A 16,257-nucleotide genomic window follows, 5' to 3' on the forward strand; every position below is an offset into this window, starting at 1 on the left:
TACACAAGGCAGCCCTCTCCCCCCTTGCAAGACGGGTGGTAACGAGCCGTTGGGGGAAGCCCACGCGACTAGTTCACGCGGTGCCACAGGTGCCAATCTGTTCTAGAAACAAATGACTGAAGAGGGGCACACTTGTGTAAAAATTGTCCACATAAAGATGGTACCCCTTGCCAAATAAGGGTGACACCAAGTCCCACACTATCTTCCCACTGCTCCCCAGGTAGTCAGGGCAACCGACCGGCTCCAGGGTCTGATCTTTTCCCTCATAGATCCGAAATTTGTGGGTATAGCCTGTGGCCCTTTCACAGAGCTTATACAATTTGACCCCATACCGGGCACGCTTGCTTGGGATGTATTGTTTGAAGCCAAGGCGCCCGGTAAAATGTATTAGGGACTCGTCTACGCAGATGTTTTGCTCGGGGGTATACAAATCTGCAAATTTCTGGTTGAAGTGGTCTATGAGGGGCCGAATTTTGTGGAGCCGGTCAAAAGCTGGGTGGCATCTGGGACGAGAGGTGCTGTTGTTGCTAAAGTGCAGGAAACGCAGTTTTAGTTAGACCCATGTTGAGGAGAAGGCCCAGAAAAATTTTAATTTCGGAAACTTGGACTGGTTTCCACCAGAAAGGCTGGGCATAATAGCTTCCCGGGTTGTCGGATATAAATTGTGTGGCATACCGGTTTGTCTCTGCCACGACTAAGTCCAAGAGCTCCACAGTCAAGAACAGCTCAAAAAATCCCAGGGCCGAACCGATCTGAGCTGTCTCAACCCGAACTCCAGACTGGGCGGTGAAAGGGGGAACTACAGGTGCGGCTGAAGTTGGTGACTGCCAATCGGGGTTTGCCAGCACCTCAGGGACTTTAGGGGCTCTACGGGCCTGTCTTTGCGGTGGCTGCGACGGGGTAACTATTGCACGTGCCACCGTACCAGCTTCAACTGCCCTTCTGGTGCTCGCCACTTCACCATGTTGTACGGCAGTGCTGGTACTAGGTCCAGGGAGGGCTGCGCTGCTGGTGTATGCCTCACCACGTGATCCGACAGCGCCAGCCCCACTCTGCTGCCCTTGAAACGGATCCTGCACAACCTGTGGTCTAGCGACACGGGGCCTGGTACGCCTGGTGCTATCAGGGACCTCAACCTCCTCGTCCGAACTTTGGGTCAGACTGCAACTGCTCTCTACAGGTTCATATTCTGACCCGCTAGATTCGTCAGATGAGGGTTCCCATTCCTCATCCGACTGGGTCAGAATCCTGTAGGCCTCTTCAGAAGAATACCCCCTGTTTGCCATTTGGACTACTAAATTTAGGGGTATTCCCTGAGACTACCCAAGAAAAAAAGCAAGCCTGTCTTACAAAGGGGAGGCTAGCGAAGTACCGGAGGCCGCTGCGGTTGATAAAAAATTTCAAAACTGATTTTTTTATCGCCGCAGAGCTTGGAAAGTGATTGTGCAGTGATCAAAAAATATAAGATTTTTTTGTCACTGCGGTGGGGCGGGCGCGGGTGAACGCACGTGTGGGCGACCGATCAGGCCTGATCGGGCAAACACTGCGTTTTGGGTGGAGGGCGAGCTAAGGTGACACTAATACAATTATAGATCTGACCGTGATCAGTTTTGATCACTTACAGATACTATAAAAGTACAAATGCTGATTAGCGATACGCTAATCAGCGAATAAGTGACTGCGGTGCGGTGGGCTGGGCGCTAACTGACGCTAAACTACCTAACCAAGGGGCCTAAACTATCCTAAAACCTAACAGTCAATACCAGTGGAAAAAAAAAATTACAGTTTACACTGATCACTTTTTTCCTTTCACTAGGTGATTGACAGGGGGCGATCAAGGGGTTAATTTGGATGATGGGGGTGATGGAAGGTGATCTGGGGCTAAGGTGAAGTGTTTGGTGGGTACTCACAGTTTTGTCTGCTCCTCTGCTGGAACCAACCGACGAAAAGGACCAGCAGAGGAGCAGACAAGCCATTTAACACATCATATTTACTAATATGATGTGTTAGATGGCTTGTGATTTGTTTTTTTGAAAATCGCCAGCCTGCCAGCAACGATCATTGGCTGGCAGGCTGGTGACGAACTTGTCCTCTAACTTTTGCCGGCCCGCGATGCGCATGCGCGGGCCGGCTTTGAGCGAAATCTCGCGTCTCGCGAGATGATGCGTATATGCGTGACTCTGCGCAGCGCTGCCACCTCCGGAACGCGATCCTGCGTTAGGCGGTCCGGAGGTGGTTAAAGACAGTTATCCTCCCCAAAGTATTGTACACTATGCAGGTATTGCCCATATACATGCCTAATGTATTTTTCAAAAAAATGCGATCCATTATATCCTCCTTTTTGTGGAAGAAGCATAGGCCCAGACTAGCATATAAATTCCTAGTGCAGCATGTACAGCGGGGCAGGATGGGCCTCCCAGATTTATACAAGGTACCAGATGTTTGGACTGGCTACGATCTTCTAGTGACAGGTTGGATATTCAGGCTGAGAATGCCACAAATGCAGCTCCGTTGAGATCAGCACTACATTGCTTTAAAACCTCCTCACATTTGTACCACATTTCTAGTAATTACGGTACTTACTAGAAATACCTTGAGGGTATGGCACGAATGTGGGTTGAGGAAGGCCCAGACATCTAAGCACCTGTCCTTAACTCAGGTCTCAGACGTCCTCCTAGATTCACCTCAAGCTTTTAAGGAGACCTTGCCAAAAAGGGTCCTGGACATTCTCCTCCCTATATCTCTGCTCTCAAGGTTCCCTACACAGCATTGACATGCTTTTGAATCACCCTCTTTAGAAAAACCTCATCATATCATTAAATTATGTTTATGTCTTAGCTGATTCACCTGAGTTATCTACATTTGAGAAACTGACTTTACAAAACCCACCAAAAAAAATCTCGACCATGTATTCTTTATTGATGCCCAAAGGGAATCCAGCAGAGTGCTGGTTTATCTTCAAGTGGGAACGAGGAACTTTTGGAGGGAGAGGTTGCACAGCTTTCATCTATGTCACCTAAGGTTTCAAGGTGTGGTAAACTCCAAGGGAATTATAATAAAGTATTGACTAGATGGCATTACACACCTATTAGGCTGAGTAGTCTTTTTCCGGGAACTGACCCATTGTGCTGGAGGTGTGGAGGCAATGCCATAAGATCAGAGGGTTCTGGACCTTGCTATGTGACATATTGTCCAAAATTTGTGACATCTCCCTCCCTGTGTCCTCCAGAGCTTGTCTCCTGGGCCTCTTAAACAGAGTGTAGGCCTCCCCTTTATCAAAACTTTAATCCACATATTACTTGGCGCAGCCAGGATCTTAGTGGCTTGTAATTGGAAGAAGGCGGAGTCCCCTTCGATCTCACACTACCAAAACAGGTGTGATCAATTATACCTATTTGAACAGCTGGCTCATTGGGAACTACACTCACCACACACGTTTGCAGCTATTTGGGAGCCTTGGAATAAATATAGGGGTTTCTGATAAGTTGGCCTCTTTAGGGGTTAATAAGTATCCATGGGTCATTATGCTTTGGTAGGATTAGGGGATCCCTCTAGCCTTATTATCCCCCGATTCCCTTCTCCCACCCCTCCCCATTTTTCCTTGTTTTATCTTCCCATTTTTGCAGTTTATGTGGGTTCTTTTGTCACTTTTTAGCTAGTATGCGAGAGTAATGATACTGGATGTAGAGGAATGATTTCATTTGATCTGATATGGTCTATTGTATACTGTATTAGATGCTTGATAAAATAAAATATTTTTGAAAAAGAATATAAGAAATATCTGAATGGGATTTTTAACTTGGGAGAAAACAGAAAATTAAGGACATTTACTGCATTCACAGGATTATGCATTATTTATGCAGACCCTGTTTAAATTAGGGGCTGTTCACATCTCATTTTTGCTTTACGACAAGCGGATACATTTGTAAACATTAAAAATATATTGAAAGGTATCACTCGACATACCCATAGACTACAAATGGGCAAATGTAGTTCAATAGTGCATTCTTCTGACTCAGTTTATTACGGTTTATGTTTCAGTACGTTTTTTTAAGGACAGAATAGCATAGCATACCACCCTTTTCTGTCCTGCAAATAAAGTATAGAAACACATATGGGCCAGATTTATCATTACTCTGACAGCTCACTCCACTTTCACATATGGCTAAAGTCAGTTTTAGCCAAGTCAGATTTATGATCGGCCCTTTAAGACTGTAATAAATGTGGTTTGACGGTAGCAGTTTATCCGTCAGTAAGCAGCTTTACAAAAGTCGCACATCTTTACGAAAAAGTCGCATGTTCTATTAAAAAGTCTCATAAGATAAGCATGGTCCTCACTGGAGTGAAATTGTGGATTTTTTTTTGCGACTTTTTTGCGACTTTTTAAATAGTCCCAATAGTAAATCTGTCTAGAGATTCATTTACATAAGAAAACATTCCCACTTTCAGAAAACTGGCGAGCATAGTGCAGAGCAGAAAAAAGTCGCAAATTTGTGCGCAGTTTTAGCGTTTGCGCATTGTTTTGCGACTTTTTCACTCCATTATTCTGACTTGAGCTAATGATAAATCTGGCCCATAGTTTTTTTTGCAGTCAATGAGAGTGGGATGGAAACTTACAACATTATGCTGCCATCCTTTAAACGCATCAGTTTTTTTTTTATGTGATACCTTTAAATCTTCATTTACAAAAACAAGTATACTTAAAGAGGACCTTTCACTTGTAAAAACTATGTGAACTAAGTATGCTGCCACGTAGAGCGGCGCCCGGGGATCTCACTGCACTTACTATTATCCCCGGGCGCCGCTCCGTTCTCCCGTTATGCCCTCCGGTACCTTTGCTCCTTAAGTTATAGTAGGCGGGTCTTCCCTTGTCCTGTGGGCGTCTCCTTCTCCTAGGCTGCAGCGCTGGCCAATCGCAGCGCACAGCTCACAGCCTGGGAGAAAAAAACCTCCCAGGCTGTGAGCTGTGCGCTGCGATTGGCCAGCGCTGCAGCCTAGGAGAAGGAGACGCCCACAGGACAAGGGAAGACCCGCCTACTATAACTTACAGAGCAAAGGTACCGGAGAGCGTAACGGGAGAACAGAGCTGCGCTCGGGGATAATAGTAATAGCAGTGAGATCCCCGGGCGCCGCTCTACATGGCAGCATACTTAGTTCACATAGTTTTTACAAGTGAAATGTCCTCTTTAAAAAAAAAAACACAAATATATTGAAATAAATGCACAAATGCATCAAATGTATAAGTTAAAAAATGGAAAAACCACAAAATTGCATACAATTGTATACTTTTTTTTCATGTATGTCTAGCGAACACATTAAATATATATAAATATTAAAAGAGTTTACCTATAAATCCGTTTAGATATGGAGGGGATCTGTCAGAGAATCTGTCACTATAGACAGGTTCCCTTGTTTCAAACATCTACTGTTGGCTTATTTTCTGCTTGTCAAAACATTTAAAACATTTACTGTATGTGCCATATTTAGGTGGACAGTTTTCAAGAGAAAGACTCATGGGATAACCCCATTAAGTAAGTCTATTAAATGAAATAGGTATACTTTAACAAACACTAGGTCAACTTTAAAGGGGTTATCTTATATAGATTTTAAATATAACATGCTGGCCGCTGTCAGTTATCATTTCTTAGCACATTATCACATACTGCATATTATAATGGCATGTAAAGGTTTTTTCTGGGACTTAAATATTGATGACCTGTCCTCAAGATACGTCATCAGTATCAGATTGGTGGGCATCCACCTACCGACACCCCATGCCGTACAGCCATTTGAGGAGGCCATTCCACTCAAGTGAGTGTCCTGTCCTCTTCCTAGGCCTGTGATGTTGCATCTCTCAGTCAATGTGCTTTGTGCAACTCAGTCTCAATCAAGGGAATGGGATTGAGCTCCAATACCAAGCACAGCCACTATAAAATGTATGGCCCTGACCCTGTGCTTGGTATGAAGAGGTTCGCTCAAAGGCTGCAGCCCTTTCAAACAGCTTATCAGCAGGGGAACTGGGTGTTGAACCCCCACTGATCAGACACTGATGAACTATCCTTAGGAAAGGTTATCAATATTTGAACAGGTTTTCCGGGAGTACAGAACTGATCATCTATCCTCAGGAAATACCATCAATATCTCCACTCGGTGATGCAGCCTCTTCCTAGGCCAGTAATGTCACATTTATTGGTCACATGGCCTATGTGCAACTCAGTCCCGTATAAGTGAATGGGCCTGTGCTGCAATACCAAGCACATGCATATAATGCTATACAATGTACGGCACTGTGTTTGCTATGCTCAGAAGAGGCTGTGATGCTAATTGATTCCCCATGACCTGGGGATAGGTTATCAAGATTGTACTCCTGGAAAACCTGTTTAAGTCCCAGAAAATATCAATATGCAGCAAGCTTCTATGTTTCTTCTAGTGGTGTCTTTAGGCAGCCAGCATCTTAGCCTAGCATGGAGGTAAAAGCCTGCACCAGTGCTTCTGGAGTGACAGATTCGGGGAGGCCTTTAAACCGCAAGTTGTTCCTGCGCCCCCAATTATCTTGATCTTCTACCAGGTAATATAAGTGATTCACAAGCGCTTGGCAGTGCCAGATATGTAGGGTATTTAGACCTATGTAAGAGAAAAAGAAGTGACCAAGGACTATAAAGACATATTAAGTGGACCACAAATCATGGTGTTAAAATGGGTAGAGTCACTTTAACAATAAATTAATACATTTGTACAATAGATGCCTTAGACATTCCCCACACTGATGTCACGTTTCCTTCCCTCTCTCGTAATAAAGAGACCCCTGAGTACTGTTGAAGAAGTTAAAATACCATAGGTTAACAATTCAGCCAGTGTTAGGTTCCCTTTACACTGGCTAGTGTTTTTGCAGATTATTGCTAATGAGCTTTGTACAAACGTTTGTTAGCAATAATGTGCCGGTCTAAAGGTGTAATCGATGACCCTCTGAAACCCTCGTTCATTGGGTAATAGATCGTCGGTGCAGTCACCTAAATCATCATTTGCCGTCAGCACATTGTGCTGTCTAATCATGCTCTGCTGCCTGCAAACAGTGATTTTGTATGGGGACGAGCGATGGCATTAGCAATTGCTCCTTTCCATACTGTGGAGGAGATCGCTGCATGTAAATGCATTGATCTCCTTCACTGACGAGCAGACGATTTCCGGGAAGAAACGCTTCCTTCCCAACATCTGCTCCATCGGCCCGTGTAAAGAGGTCTTAAGAAACTCTGGTCATATGAGAGTGCAAACTACATATAAAATAATGTTGGGATGGCATTATCACATTGTGGTACCCTGGTGTGTTACATGCAATCATATTTCTCTATTTTTATCAGTTTGCCTCAGTTTTAGCCAATGACAACGTGTCTTGTGGCTTGAAGCTACAGTATGCTGCATTGTGGTCTGTCTAAATCCTTCTATAACCACTATGGTTTACCTTTTGGTTTGTTAACAATGCAACTTTATGTTCCATTCAAAGATTATAACAACTGTCCAATATGTTATTAGGCATTGAACCTTAATTTCTGATTCTAATATTAACATTTTATTTCTCTATTCAGTAAAATGTCAGCATATTGTATATCTTACAGTTGTCCTCCTTGAGGTAGCCCCATCCTGTAATAATGCACTTCTTGCCCATGGGGAAGATGTGAGTGGAGGCTGGAAGGCAGATTGGTTGGGTGTATTTGTTGAAGCGTAATTCAGACTCCAGTTCCAGTACAGCCACATCATAATCTGCGGTGTCCGGGTCGTAAGAAGGATGCTTTACAATGCTTTTGATGGAGGCTTTCACTGTGCTGCTGTCTAAACCACTCAGAGATGTAGATCCTATGTAAGCCACCCATACAGCTGGATCCTGAAAACTGCAGAATACTTTTAAATACAGTATATCCTTAGCTTTATGGAGAAAAGTTTCTGATTACAGGAGTTAAAGGCAAACAGCCACCACAAATATAGAGCCTGATGGATATTGGCCCAAAGCCCAAGTAAGTGAGCCAGCACGGACATTTTTATTTAAACTTAAGCGGATCCTCTTGTTGTTTCTGTGCACCATGTTTATTATCTAGCGATAAAGCTGCTAATAATAATAATGATTAAAGGGGTTATCCCATTATAACACTCCACGGCATAAGGGATAAGTGATTGATTGGCTAAGATTTGACACTGTGTCTACCATTCCATTCAACTGTATGCGACTGTCAGAAATATCCAAGTGTATAGGGTATAAGTTGTCATAATGGGACCACCTCTTTAATGGATAATTCATCTAAATGGCCTGGTTAGCTGGACTGAGACTTTCCCTGCTTTAAGCTAAGAATTCTGAGTCTAATTATGAAGCAGATGTGAAAGCCCTTAAAGAAAAAGTTCATATTTTGTGTACGGTCCCAATTCTTGATTGTTAATAGTTATTATTGTTAATAATCAAACTGAAGACTTCCTCTCTGTAGGACAGAACCATACAAAAAGTTTTCTCAGTCTTGGAGAAAAACAGATGATGTCCTCCTGTGGGCAGGACCTGTTAATGTCATACAGCATGACTACAAAACTCTCCCATAAAATTGTGAAACAAATAAGGTGATACATTTCCTTTAAGACTCCACTAAGTTGTGATGTATCTGTCAGGTTTCTGGATTTTTTCTGCTGGGTAGAATTTATCAACAGAATATGCTATACTGTTTATCAAAAGCTTTCAAACAGAACCTAACCAACACTGTGAAAATACCATAAGCATATAACTTACATTTATTAAATAATTCTAATCTATTCCTTTACCTCCTTGTACTCATTGGCTACTACTACTAAACAAACCGTCGAATTAGATGTATAATCCATCTATACTTACTCATTAAAGCAGTGAGCTGCTGAAACCAGCCACTTAGCACTTATTATGGTGGCTCCACAGAAGTGTTCATTATTCTCTCTGAGGCTGACCTGCCATGGAAACTCTCCCTTTGAAGCATCGGACCCGCCAACTATTCTGTTGGCTTTTTGCATTGCTGGTCGAGTACCACAATCTGAAGTTGAAGTAAGGAGAGGGACCTAAGTAAATAGTCGCCATTAAATAACTGAGTAAAGCCTGTATTACACTGGTTGATTGTCGGGCAGTTCATTGTTAACGAGTGTTCGAAGGAACACGTGTTAATGGTGATCTGGCAGTCTAATACTGCCACCAAGTACCTGATGAACGAGCACATTCATCGGGCAATCCAGATTTTTAAGCTTGCTTGATGAGCGATGGCATAGTGATCGCTCCTCCCCACACTATGGAGAAGATCGCTGCATGTAAAAGCAGCGGTCTACTCTGCTAGCGAGCAGGCGATTGCCAGGAAAGAATGCTTCCCTTCTGACAATCGCCTGCTAGATCGCTTAATATAATAAAGTCTTAAAGGGAACCTGTCATCACTTTATGCTGCCCATACTAACAGCAGCATAAAGTAGAGACAGGTGAGTTGATTTCAGTGGTCTGTCATTTATAAGTTAAATATAAGCGGTTGCCGAGAACAGAAATCACAATCATTGCAGACTGGGCCTGGAAAAGAGTCACGGCCACCTGAGAAGAGTCATGGTTATTCATGAATTCCTCTCTCCCTGCCCACCTGCTGATGACTGACAGTCTTCTACCTAGTTTTCTCCCTTTCTGTCTAGGAGAGAACTGCCAATCATCAGCAGATGGGTGAGAGAGTAGGAGATTATGGATAACCATGATTCTTCTCCGGTAGATTTGACTCTTCTCAAGGCCTGGGCTGCAATGATTATGATACTGGTTCTCAGCAACCACTGACTTTTAGCTCATAAGTGACACATCGCTGAAATCAGCATTTCTGTCACTAATTTATGCTGCCCTCAGTGAGGTCAGCATAAAGTTAATGACAGGTTCACTTTAAGGTCCCTTGCATATCACAGTTGGGAGATCTACACTCTCATACATCTTAGGCTACTTTCACACTAGCGTTCGGAGCGGATCCGTCTGATGTTTCATCAGACGGATCCGCTCCGATAATGCAGACGTTCGCATCCGTTCAGAACGGATCCGTCTGCATTAAAACTAAGAAAATTTTCTAAATATGAAAGTAGCCTGAGCGGATCCGTTCAGACTTTACATTGTGAGTCAATGGGGAACGGATCTGCTTGAAGATTGAGCCATATAGTGTCATCTTCAAGCGGATCCGTCCCCATTGACTTACATTGTAAGTCTGGACGGATCCGCTCGCCTCCGCACGGCCAGGCGGACACCCGAACGCTGCAAGCAGCGTTCAGGTGTCCACTCACTGAGCGGAGCGGAGGCTGAGCGCTGGCAGCCGGATGCATTCTCAGTGGATCCGCCTCCACTGAGAATGCATTGAGGCCAGACGGATGCGTTCGGGGCCGCTCGTGAGCCCCTTCAAACGGAGCGCACGAGCGGACACCTGAACGCTAGTGTGAAAGTAGCCTTAGATCAAAGAACTAACAGATCTCATCACAATGGAGAGCAAAAACATTTTCTATGGGTATATGCACATGGTGCACATTACAAGTGGCTCTTCTTCACAGATTTTTTTGTGGTTTTCACAGGATTTCTGCATCAAGATCCGCATCAGTTACTCATGGACTTTGTAGCGAATTTGCCCCAGATCTCACCCTTTGCATTGTAAATGGTGAAGTTTACAGTGAAAATATGCACAAACAACTGACATACTGCAGATTTCAAAATCCACATCGCAGGTCAATTTCCACCCGAACAATTTCCACACTGTATACATGAGATAATGAAAATCTCATCTACTTAACTGGTTCTGTATTACACTGCTGCTGTTCAACACCATGTGCTTATACCCTATAGAAAAATAAAGGAATGTTTGCCCTCTCCCTAGTGCTACAATCCGATCCTCTTTTTATGCAACGATCCTCCACTAATGCAATGTTTCAGCTCCAATGAGGCTTTCTCAAGCATGGAAGGTGTACAGGACAGCAGATCTCCCTAATGTGATGCGCAAGAGACCTAACTGTTTAATTGAACTACGGAGCTCGAGGATAATTTATCAAGCCCTGCATTCCAGAAATCTGGTTTCAAAAAAGTCACAAAATATGTCTTTTCCTGCTTCCCATTTAATTGTATGCTACTGTAAATAGTGCCATTAGAAAGAAAATAAAAATGTTATGGCATTGGGAAGGATGGGAGTAAAATCAAAAATGAAAAAAATTGAAAATTGCCCAGTCATTAAGGGATTAAGTAAATGGGATCCTGCAAAAAATAAATAAAACAACAACAAAAAACATAATGTAAAAAACATTATATGTTTTACAATGGGAGTTAGTGGTGGACATATGTATGGATCTATATGATATAAAGTTGCTTACATTGAGGCATAGAGATCAAGAGATTGAGCGTGACCAGAACATTGATAATTATAACACTAGGGTTTTCAAAAGTGCATTATTTCCTGTGACAAAATTTGTGTCAGTTTAAAAAAAAATGCAAACTCACTGCAGTTCTTCTCATCTGATCCATCTTTGCAGTCGCGAACATTGTCACATTCTGGGTTTTGTTTTACAATGCATTGGCTGTTCTTGCAGGCAAATACTTGAGAAGGGCAACTTCCTGCGGAGGTAGCAACAAGCCAGCGTATTAATGAAGAGCAAGGATTAAAATAGGGTTAAGTTGGCCATACACATTAGATAAAAGTCATCTGAACCCAGCAAATTTGCCAGCATAGACCATACAGTTGACATATACTATATAGCCAAAAGTATTTGGATACTCTCCTAATTATCAAGTTATAAAGTTATAGAGTCAAATATAAAGTTATAGAGTCACTTGCCCTGTATGGAAATTAAACATGTGACCTCAGAGTGCAGCATAAAACACTCTCATATTAGAATGGGAAAAATCGAGTGATCTGAGTGAATTCAAACAAGACACGGTCATCTGTGCTAGACTACCTGGGGCCAGTGGGAAAAAGTCACCTGGTCAGATGAATCCAGATTTCTGTTGCACCATGGTCATAAGAGGGTCAGAACTTGGAGAACACAGCATGAATCACCAAACCCTCTTATTTAGGTGTCAAAAGTTCAGGCTAGTGGAGGTGCAGTAGTGGTTTGGGTAATGTTCTTGGCACACCCTAGGTCTTCTGACACCTGTGGATGGACTTTAGGACAGTATGGCTTATCTAAACATTGTGGCCAGCCATGTTCATCCCTTTATTGCAGCTGTTTACACTTTCAGCAGGACGATGCACCATGCTACAAGGTTCATATAGTCATAAATTAGTCCCAGGGACATGACAGCAAGTTCTCCTTGCTTCGCTGACTAGTATAAAATAACAAATTAAGTCATACTCAGCCCCATGAATCCATCAGTGCAGCTCCCTGAATCCCCCTCTGCTATTCCAGCATGACTGTGTCCCAGGGTACAGAACAAGGTTAAAAAAAAAACTGGTTTGACACATTTGCTGTGTATAACCTCAACCCATGAACATTATTGAGAAGAATTGGACTGCTAGCTAAACATTACTGGCAGACCTTATAAATGCTCTCTTGGCTCAATGGGCAAGAGACACTCTAAAATCTTGCAGAAAGCCATAAGACAGTTGCAGTCACAAAAGGGAATCTCATTGTTTTTGGAGTGGGACAACAAACGTGACCATGTGACCACATACTTTTGACCATACAGTTTAGTATTTAGTCTGATGACAACAGGTATTTCTGTTAACACCATCATAAGCGTGTAAGCATGCATGATTATTTCAATGAGGAGATGAGAATAAGCACACCTATGGCAGTGGTTTGGATGGTGAAATCTAAGGGACAGTCAGGAGGCCCCATGAAATAATCAGCTATAAATCAGCAAGTTCTAACAACTTTTATCTTAGCTGTATTGCTTGCTTTAGTGTTACAGTTAGTAAACAGGCAGCCTAAGAGCAAATGGTGTGAAAAAGAGAAATTAGTTTAGATGCTATACCACCCAACAATCCATCTTTCAATAGTTTACATTCATCAACACTTTCTAGTTTGTGTGGTGTGCATAAGGATAATAACACTAAGAGAAAAATATTATTGTCTTACCTGACTTTATACCAATAGAATAGAAGGATAGCCCGTTATCTGAATTTAATGGGAAAAAAAGGAAAGAATTGAGTAAGAATGGCGATAAAAAGGCAGGTACTGTATCTCAGTGCCAGCAATGGTTGGAGCATCTACACATTCTTTGCCCTCCTAGGCACAGCAAAGATGTTTGGCAAGAAATATCTGAGGGTTTGAATAGATATGACACTTTATCACAGACTGTATACAGACACTTGATGGAGACTTGATCTCAGCGTAAATAAAAAGGAAAGGGTCTCCCCTTAAGGGCTCATTCAGATGGTCGTAGTGCTTTGTGGATCTGCAAACACGCATACCGGCCGTGTGCGTTCCGCAATTTACGGACCACACATGGCCACAACCATAATAGAAAATGCCTATTCTTGTCTGCGATTGCGGACAAGAATAGGACAAGCTCTGTCTTTTCCGCGGAGTCGCGGAACAGAACCACGGATGTGGACGGCACACGATATGCTGTCAGCATCTTTTGCGGCCCCATTGAAATTAACGGGTCCGCACCCGTTCCGCAAAATTTCGGAACGGATGCGGACTCATTCATATGGCCGCCTGAATCAGTCTTAAGGCTAGAGCTACACGGCAACATGTGTTGCAACATGTCGCGCAACATTTTTTATAATGATAGTAAATGGTGTCAAACTGTCCAATCCAAGTTCGATTTCTGTGCGGCTGTCGCGTCTCAGTATGTCGCATGTCGCAGTGTGACACCAATGATTATCATTACAAAAAATATTGCACGACATTGGTGCGACATGAATGTGTCTCAGTGTAGTTGTAATATTTTTGTGCAGTGACACATGTTGCCGTGTAGCCCTAGCCTTAGGCATCAAATAGGACACAAATGGAGAGTTTCCGTCATGATGTCTGTCATTTTATTGAACAAACAATTAAGCATGCCATGCTATTTTATCCAGGTTTTGATTATATCTGCAATGGAGGCTCCTAATGGAGCCTCAGCCTGCAACACAGGTTAGGTCATTAAATTGCCCATTGTGTTTATTGATGGCTATATAGCCATCATTGAACACTTCATTTTCAATATAACAATACAGTGCTGCCACCTAGTGGCCTGTTTTGGCATATTCCACTAATAGCTGCCGAAGCCTGCTTGAGGCTTCGGGCTGTTAGAGTAGTGTTACAAGTTTCCCGATCTCAGCTGGGGAACGCTGTTACAGGAGCACGTGGCTCCTGCTTCCAGCCTGCTTTGACCACGGTGAAATGTACAGTCGTGGCCAAAAGTTTTGAGAATTACATAAATATTGGAAATTGGAAAAGTTGCTGCTTAAGTTTTTATAATAGCAATTTGCATATACTCCAGAATGTTATGAAGAGTGATCAGATGAATTGCATAGTCCTTCTTTGCCATGAAAATTAACTTAATCCCAAAAAAACCTTTACACTGCATTTCATTGCTGTCATTAAAGGACCTGCTGAGATCATTTCAGTAATCGTCTTGTTAACTCAGGTGAGAATGTTGACGAGCACAAGGCTGGAGATAATTATGTCAGGCTGATTGGGTTAAAATGGCAGACTTGACATGTTAAAAGGAGGGTGATGCTTGAAATCATTGTTCTTCCATTGTTAACCATGGTGACCTGCAAAGAAACGCGTGCAGCCATCATTGTGTTGCATAAAAATGGCTTCACACGCAAGGATATTGTGGCTACTAAGATTGCACCTCAATCAACAATTTATAGGATCATCAAGAACTTCAAGGAAAGAGGTTCAATTCTTGTTAAGAAGGCTTCAGGGCATCCAAGAAAGTCCAGCAAGCGCCAGGATCGTCTCTTAAAGAGGATTCAGCTGTGGGATCGGAGTGCCACCAGTGCAGAGCTTGCTCAGGAATGGCAGCAGGCAGGTGTGAGAGCATCTGCACGCACAGTGAGGCGAAGACTTTTGGAAGATGGCCTGGTGTCAAGAAGGGCAGCAAAGAAGACACTTCTCTCCAAAAAAAACATCAGGGACAGATTGATCTTCTGCAGAAAGTAAGGTGAATGGACTGCTGAGGACTGGGGCAAAGTCATATTCTCAGATGAAGACTCTTTCTGATTGTTTGGGGCATCTGGAAAAAGGCTTGTCTGGAGAAGAAAAGGTGAGCACTACCATCAGTCCTGTGTCATGCCAACAGTAAAGCATCCTGAGACCATTCATGTGTGGGGTTGCTTCTCATCCAAGGGAGTGGGCTCACTCACAATTTTGCCCCAAAACACAGACATGAATAAAGAATGGTACCAAAACACCCTCCAACAGCAACTTCTTCCAACAATCCAACAACAGTTTGGTGAAGAACAATGCATTTTCCAGCACGATGGAGCACCGTGCCATAAGGCAAAAGTGATAACTAAGTGGCTCGGGGACCAAAACATTGACATTTTGGGTCCATGGCCTGGAAACTCCCCAGATCTTAATCCCATTGAGAACTTGTGGTCAATCCTCAAGAGGCGGGTGGACAAACAAAAACCCACTAATTCTGACAAACTCCAAGAAGTGATTATGAAAGAGTGGGTTGCTATCACTCAGGAATTGGCCCAGAAGTTGATTGAGAGCATGCCCAGTCGAATTGCAGAGGTCCTGAAAAAGAAGGGCCAACACTGCAAATACTGACTCTTTGCATAAATGTCATGTAATTGTCGATAAAAGCCTTTGAAACGTATGAAGTGCGTGTAATTATATTTCACTACATCACAGAAACAACTGAAACAAAGATCTAAAAGCAGTTTAGCAGCAAACTTTGTGAAAACTAATATTTGTGTCATTCTCAAAACTTTTGGCCACGACTGTATATGATCATCCTCATGGCTGATTGTATACATGTGCCATGGGTGTCTGCTGTTTGAAACAGCAGAAACCCGGCAGCTATGGTGCCCACTGCATGTGTGAGTGGGCATCATGTTTAGAGTCCTGGCCAGCACTGTACATGTACAGCGCTGGTTGGGAAGGGGTTAAAGGGAGTTTCCAGTTACACAAAAAAAAAAAACAACACCAGCAGTCAACATTACTGCATTATATAAGTCGGATGATGATGTTCTAAATGCATTTTGACTCCTCCAGCATAATTGAGATACGCGGCCCAGACCCTGTGTTTATATCCCAGCTCAAGACTCACGGGGAGTGTCTGTAGCATCAGGTCTCTGCTTCCTTCTCCTTCCAGCCAGA

The 16,257-nt window shown here is 43.1% G+C and overlaps 1 protein-coding gene across 1 annotated transcript in view; it reads right to left on the minus strand.

Moving 5' to 3' along the window:
- The window catches only part of TMPRSS9 (transmembrane serine protease 9), a 331,091-nt gene that overhangs the window by 125,258 nt on the left and 189,576 nt on the right, over positions 1-16,257 (minus strand). Inside the window, exons 7-10 of the mRNA XM_040417828.1 lie at positions 13,066-13,104; positions 11,489-11,602; positions 8,867-9,038; positions 7,612-7,886 (exon numbers count right to left, since the gene is read on the minus strand). Coding sequence (XP_040273762.1) covers positions 7,612-7,886; positions 8,867-9,038; positions 11,489-11,602; positions 13,066-13,104 — 600 coding nt within the window. The remainder of the gene's footprint in view (positions 1-7,611; positions 7,887-8,866; positions 9,039-11,488; positions 11,603-13,065; positions 13,105-16,257) is intronic.

Source organism: Bufo bufo, chromosome 2 (genome assembly GCF_905171765.1).
Source record: "Bufo bufo chromosome 2, aBufBuf1.1, whole genome shotgun sequence".
Classification (NCBI taxonomy): Eukaryota; Metazoa; Chordata; class Amphibia; order Anura; family Bufonidae; genus Bufo; species Bufo bufo.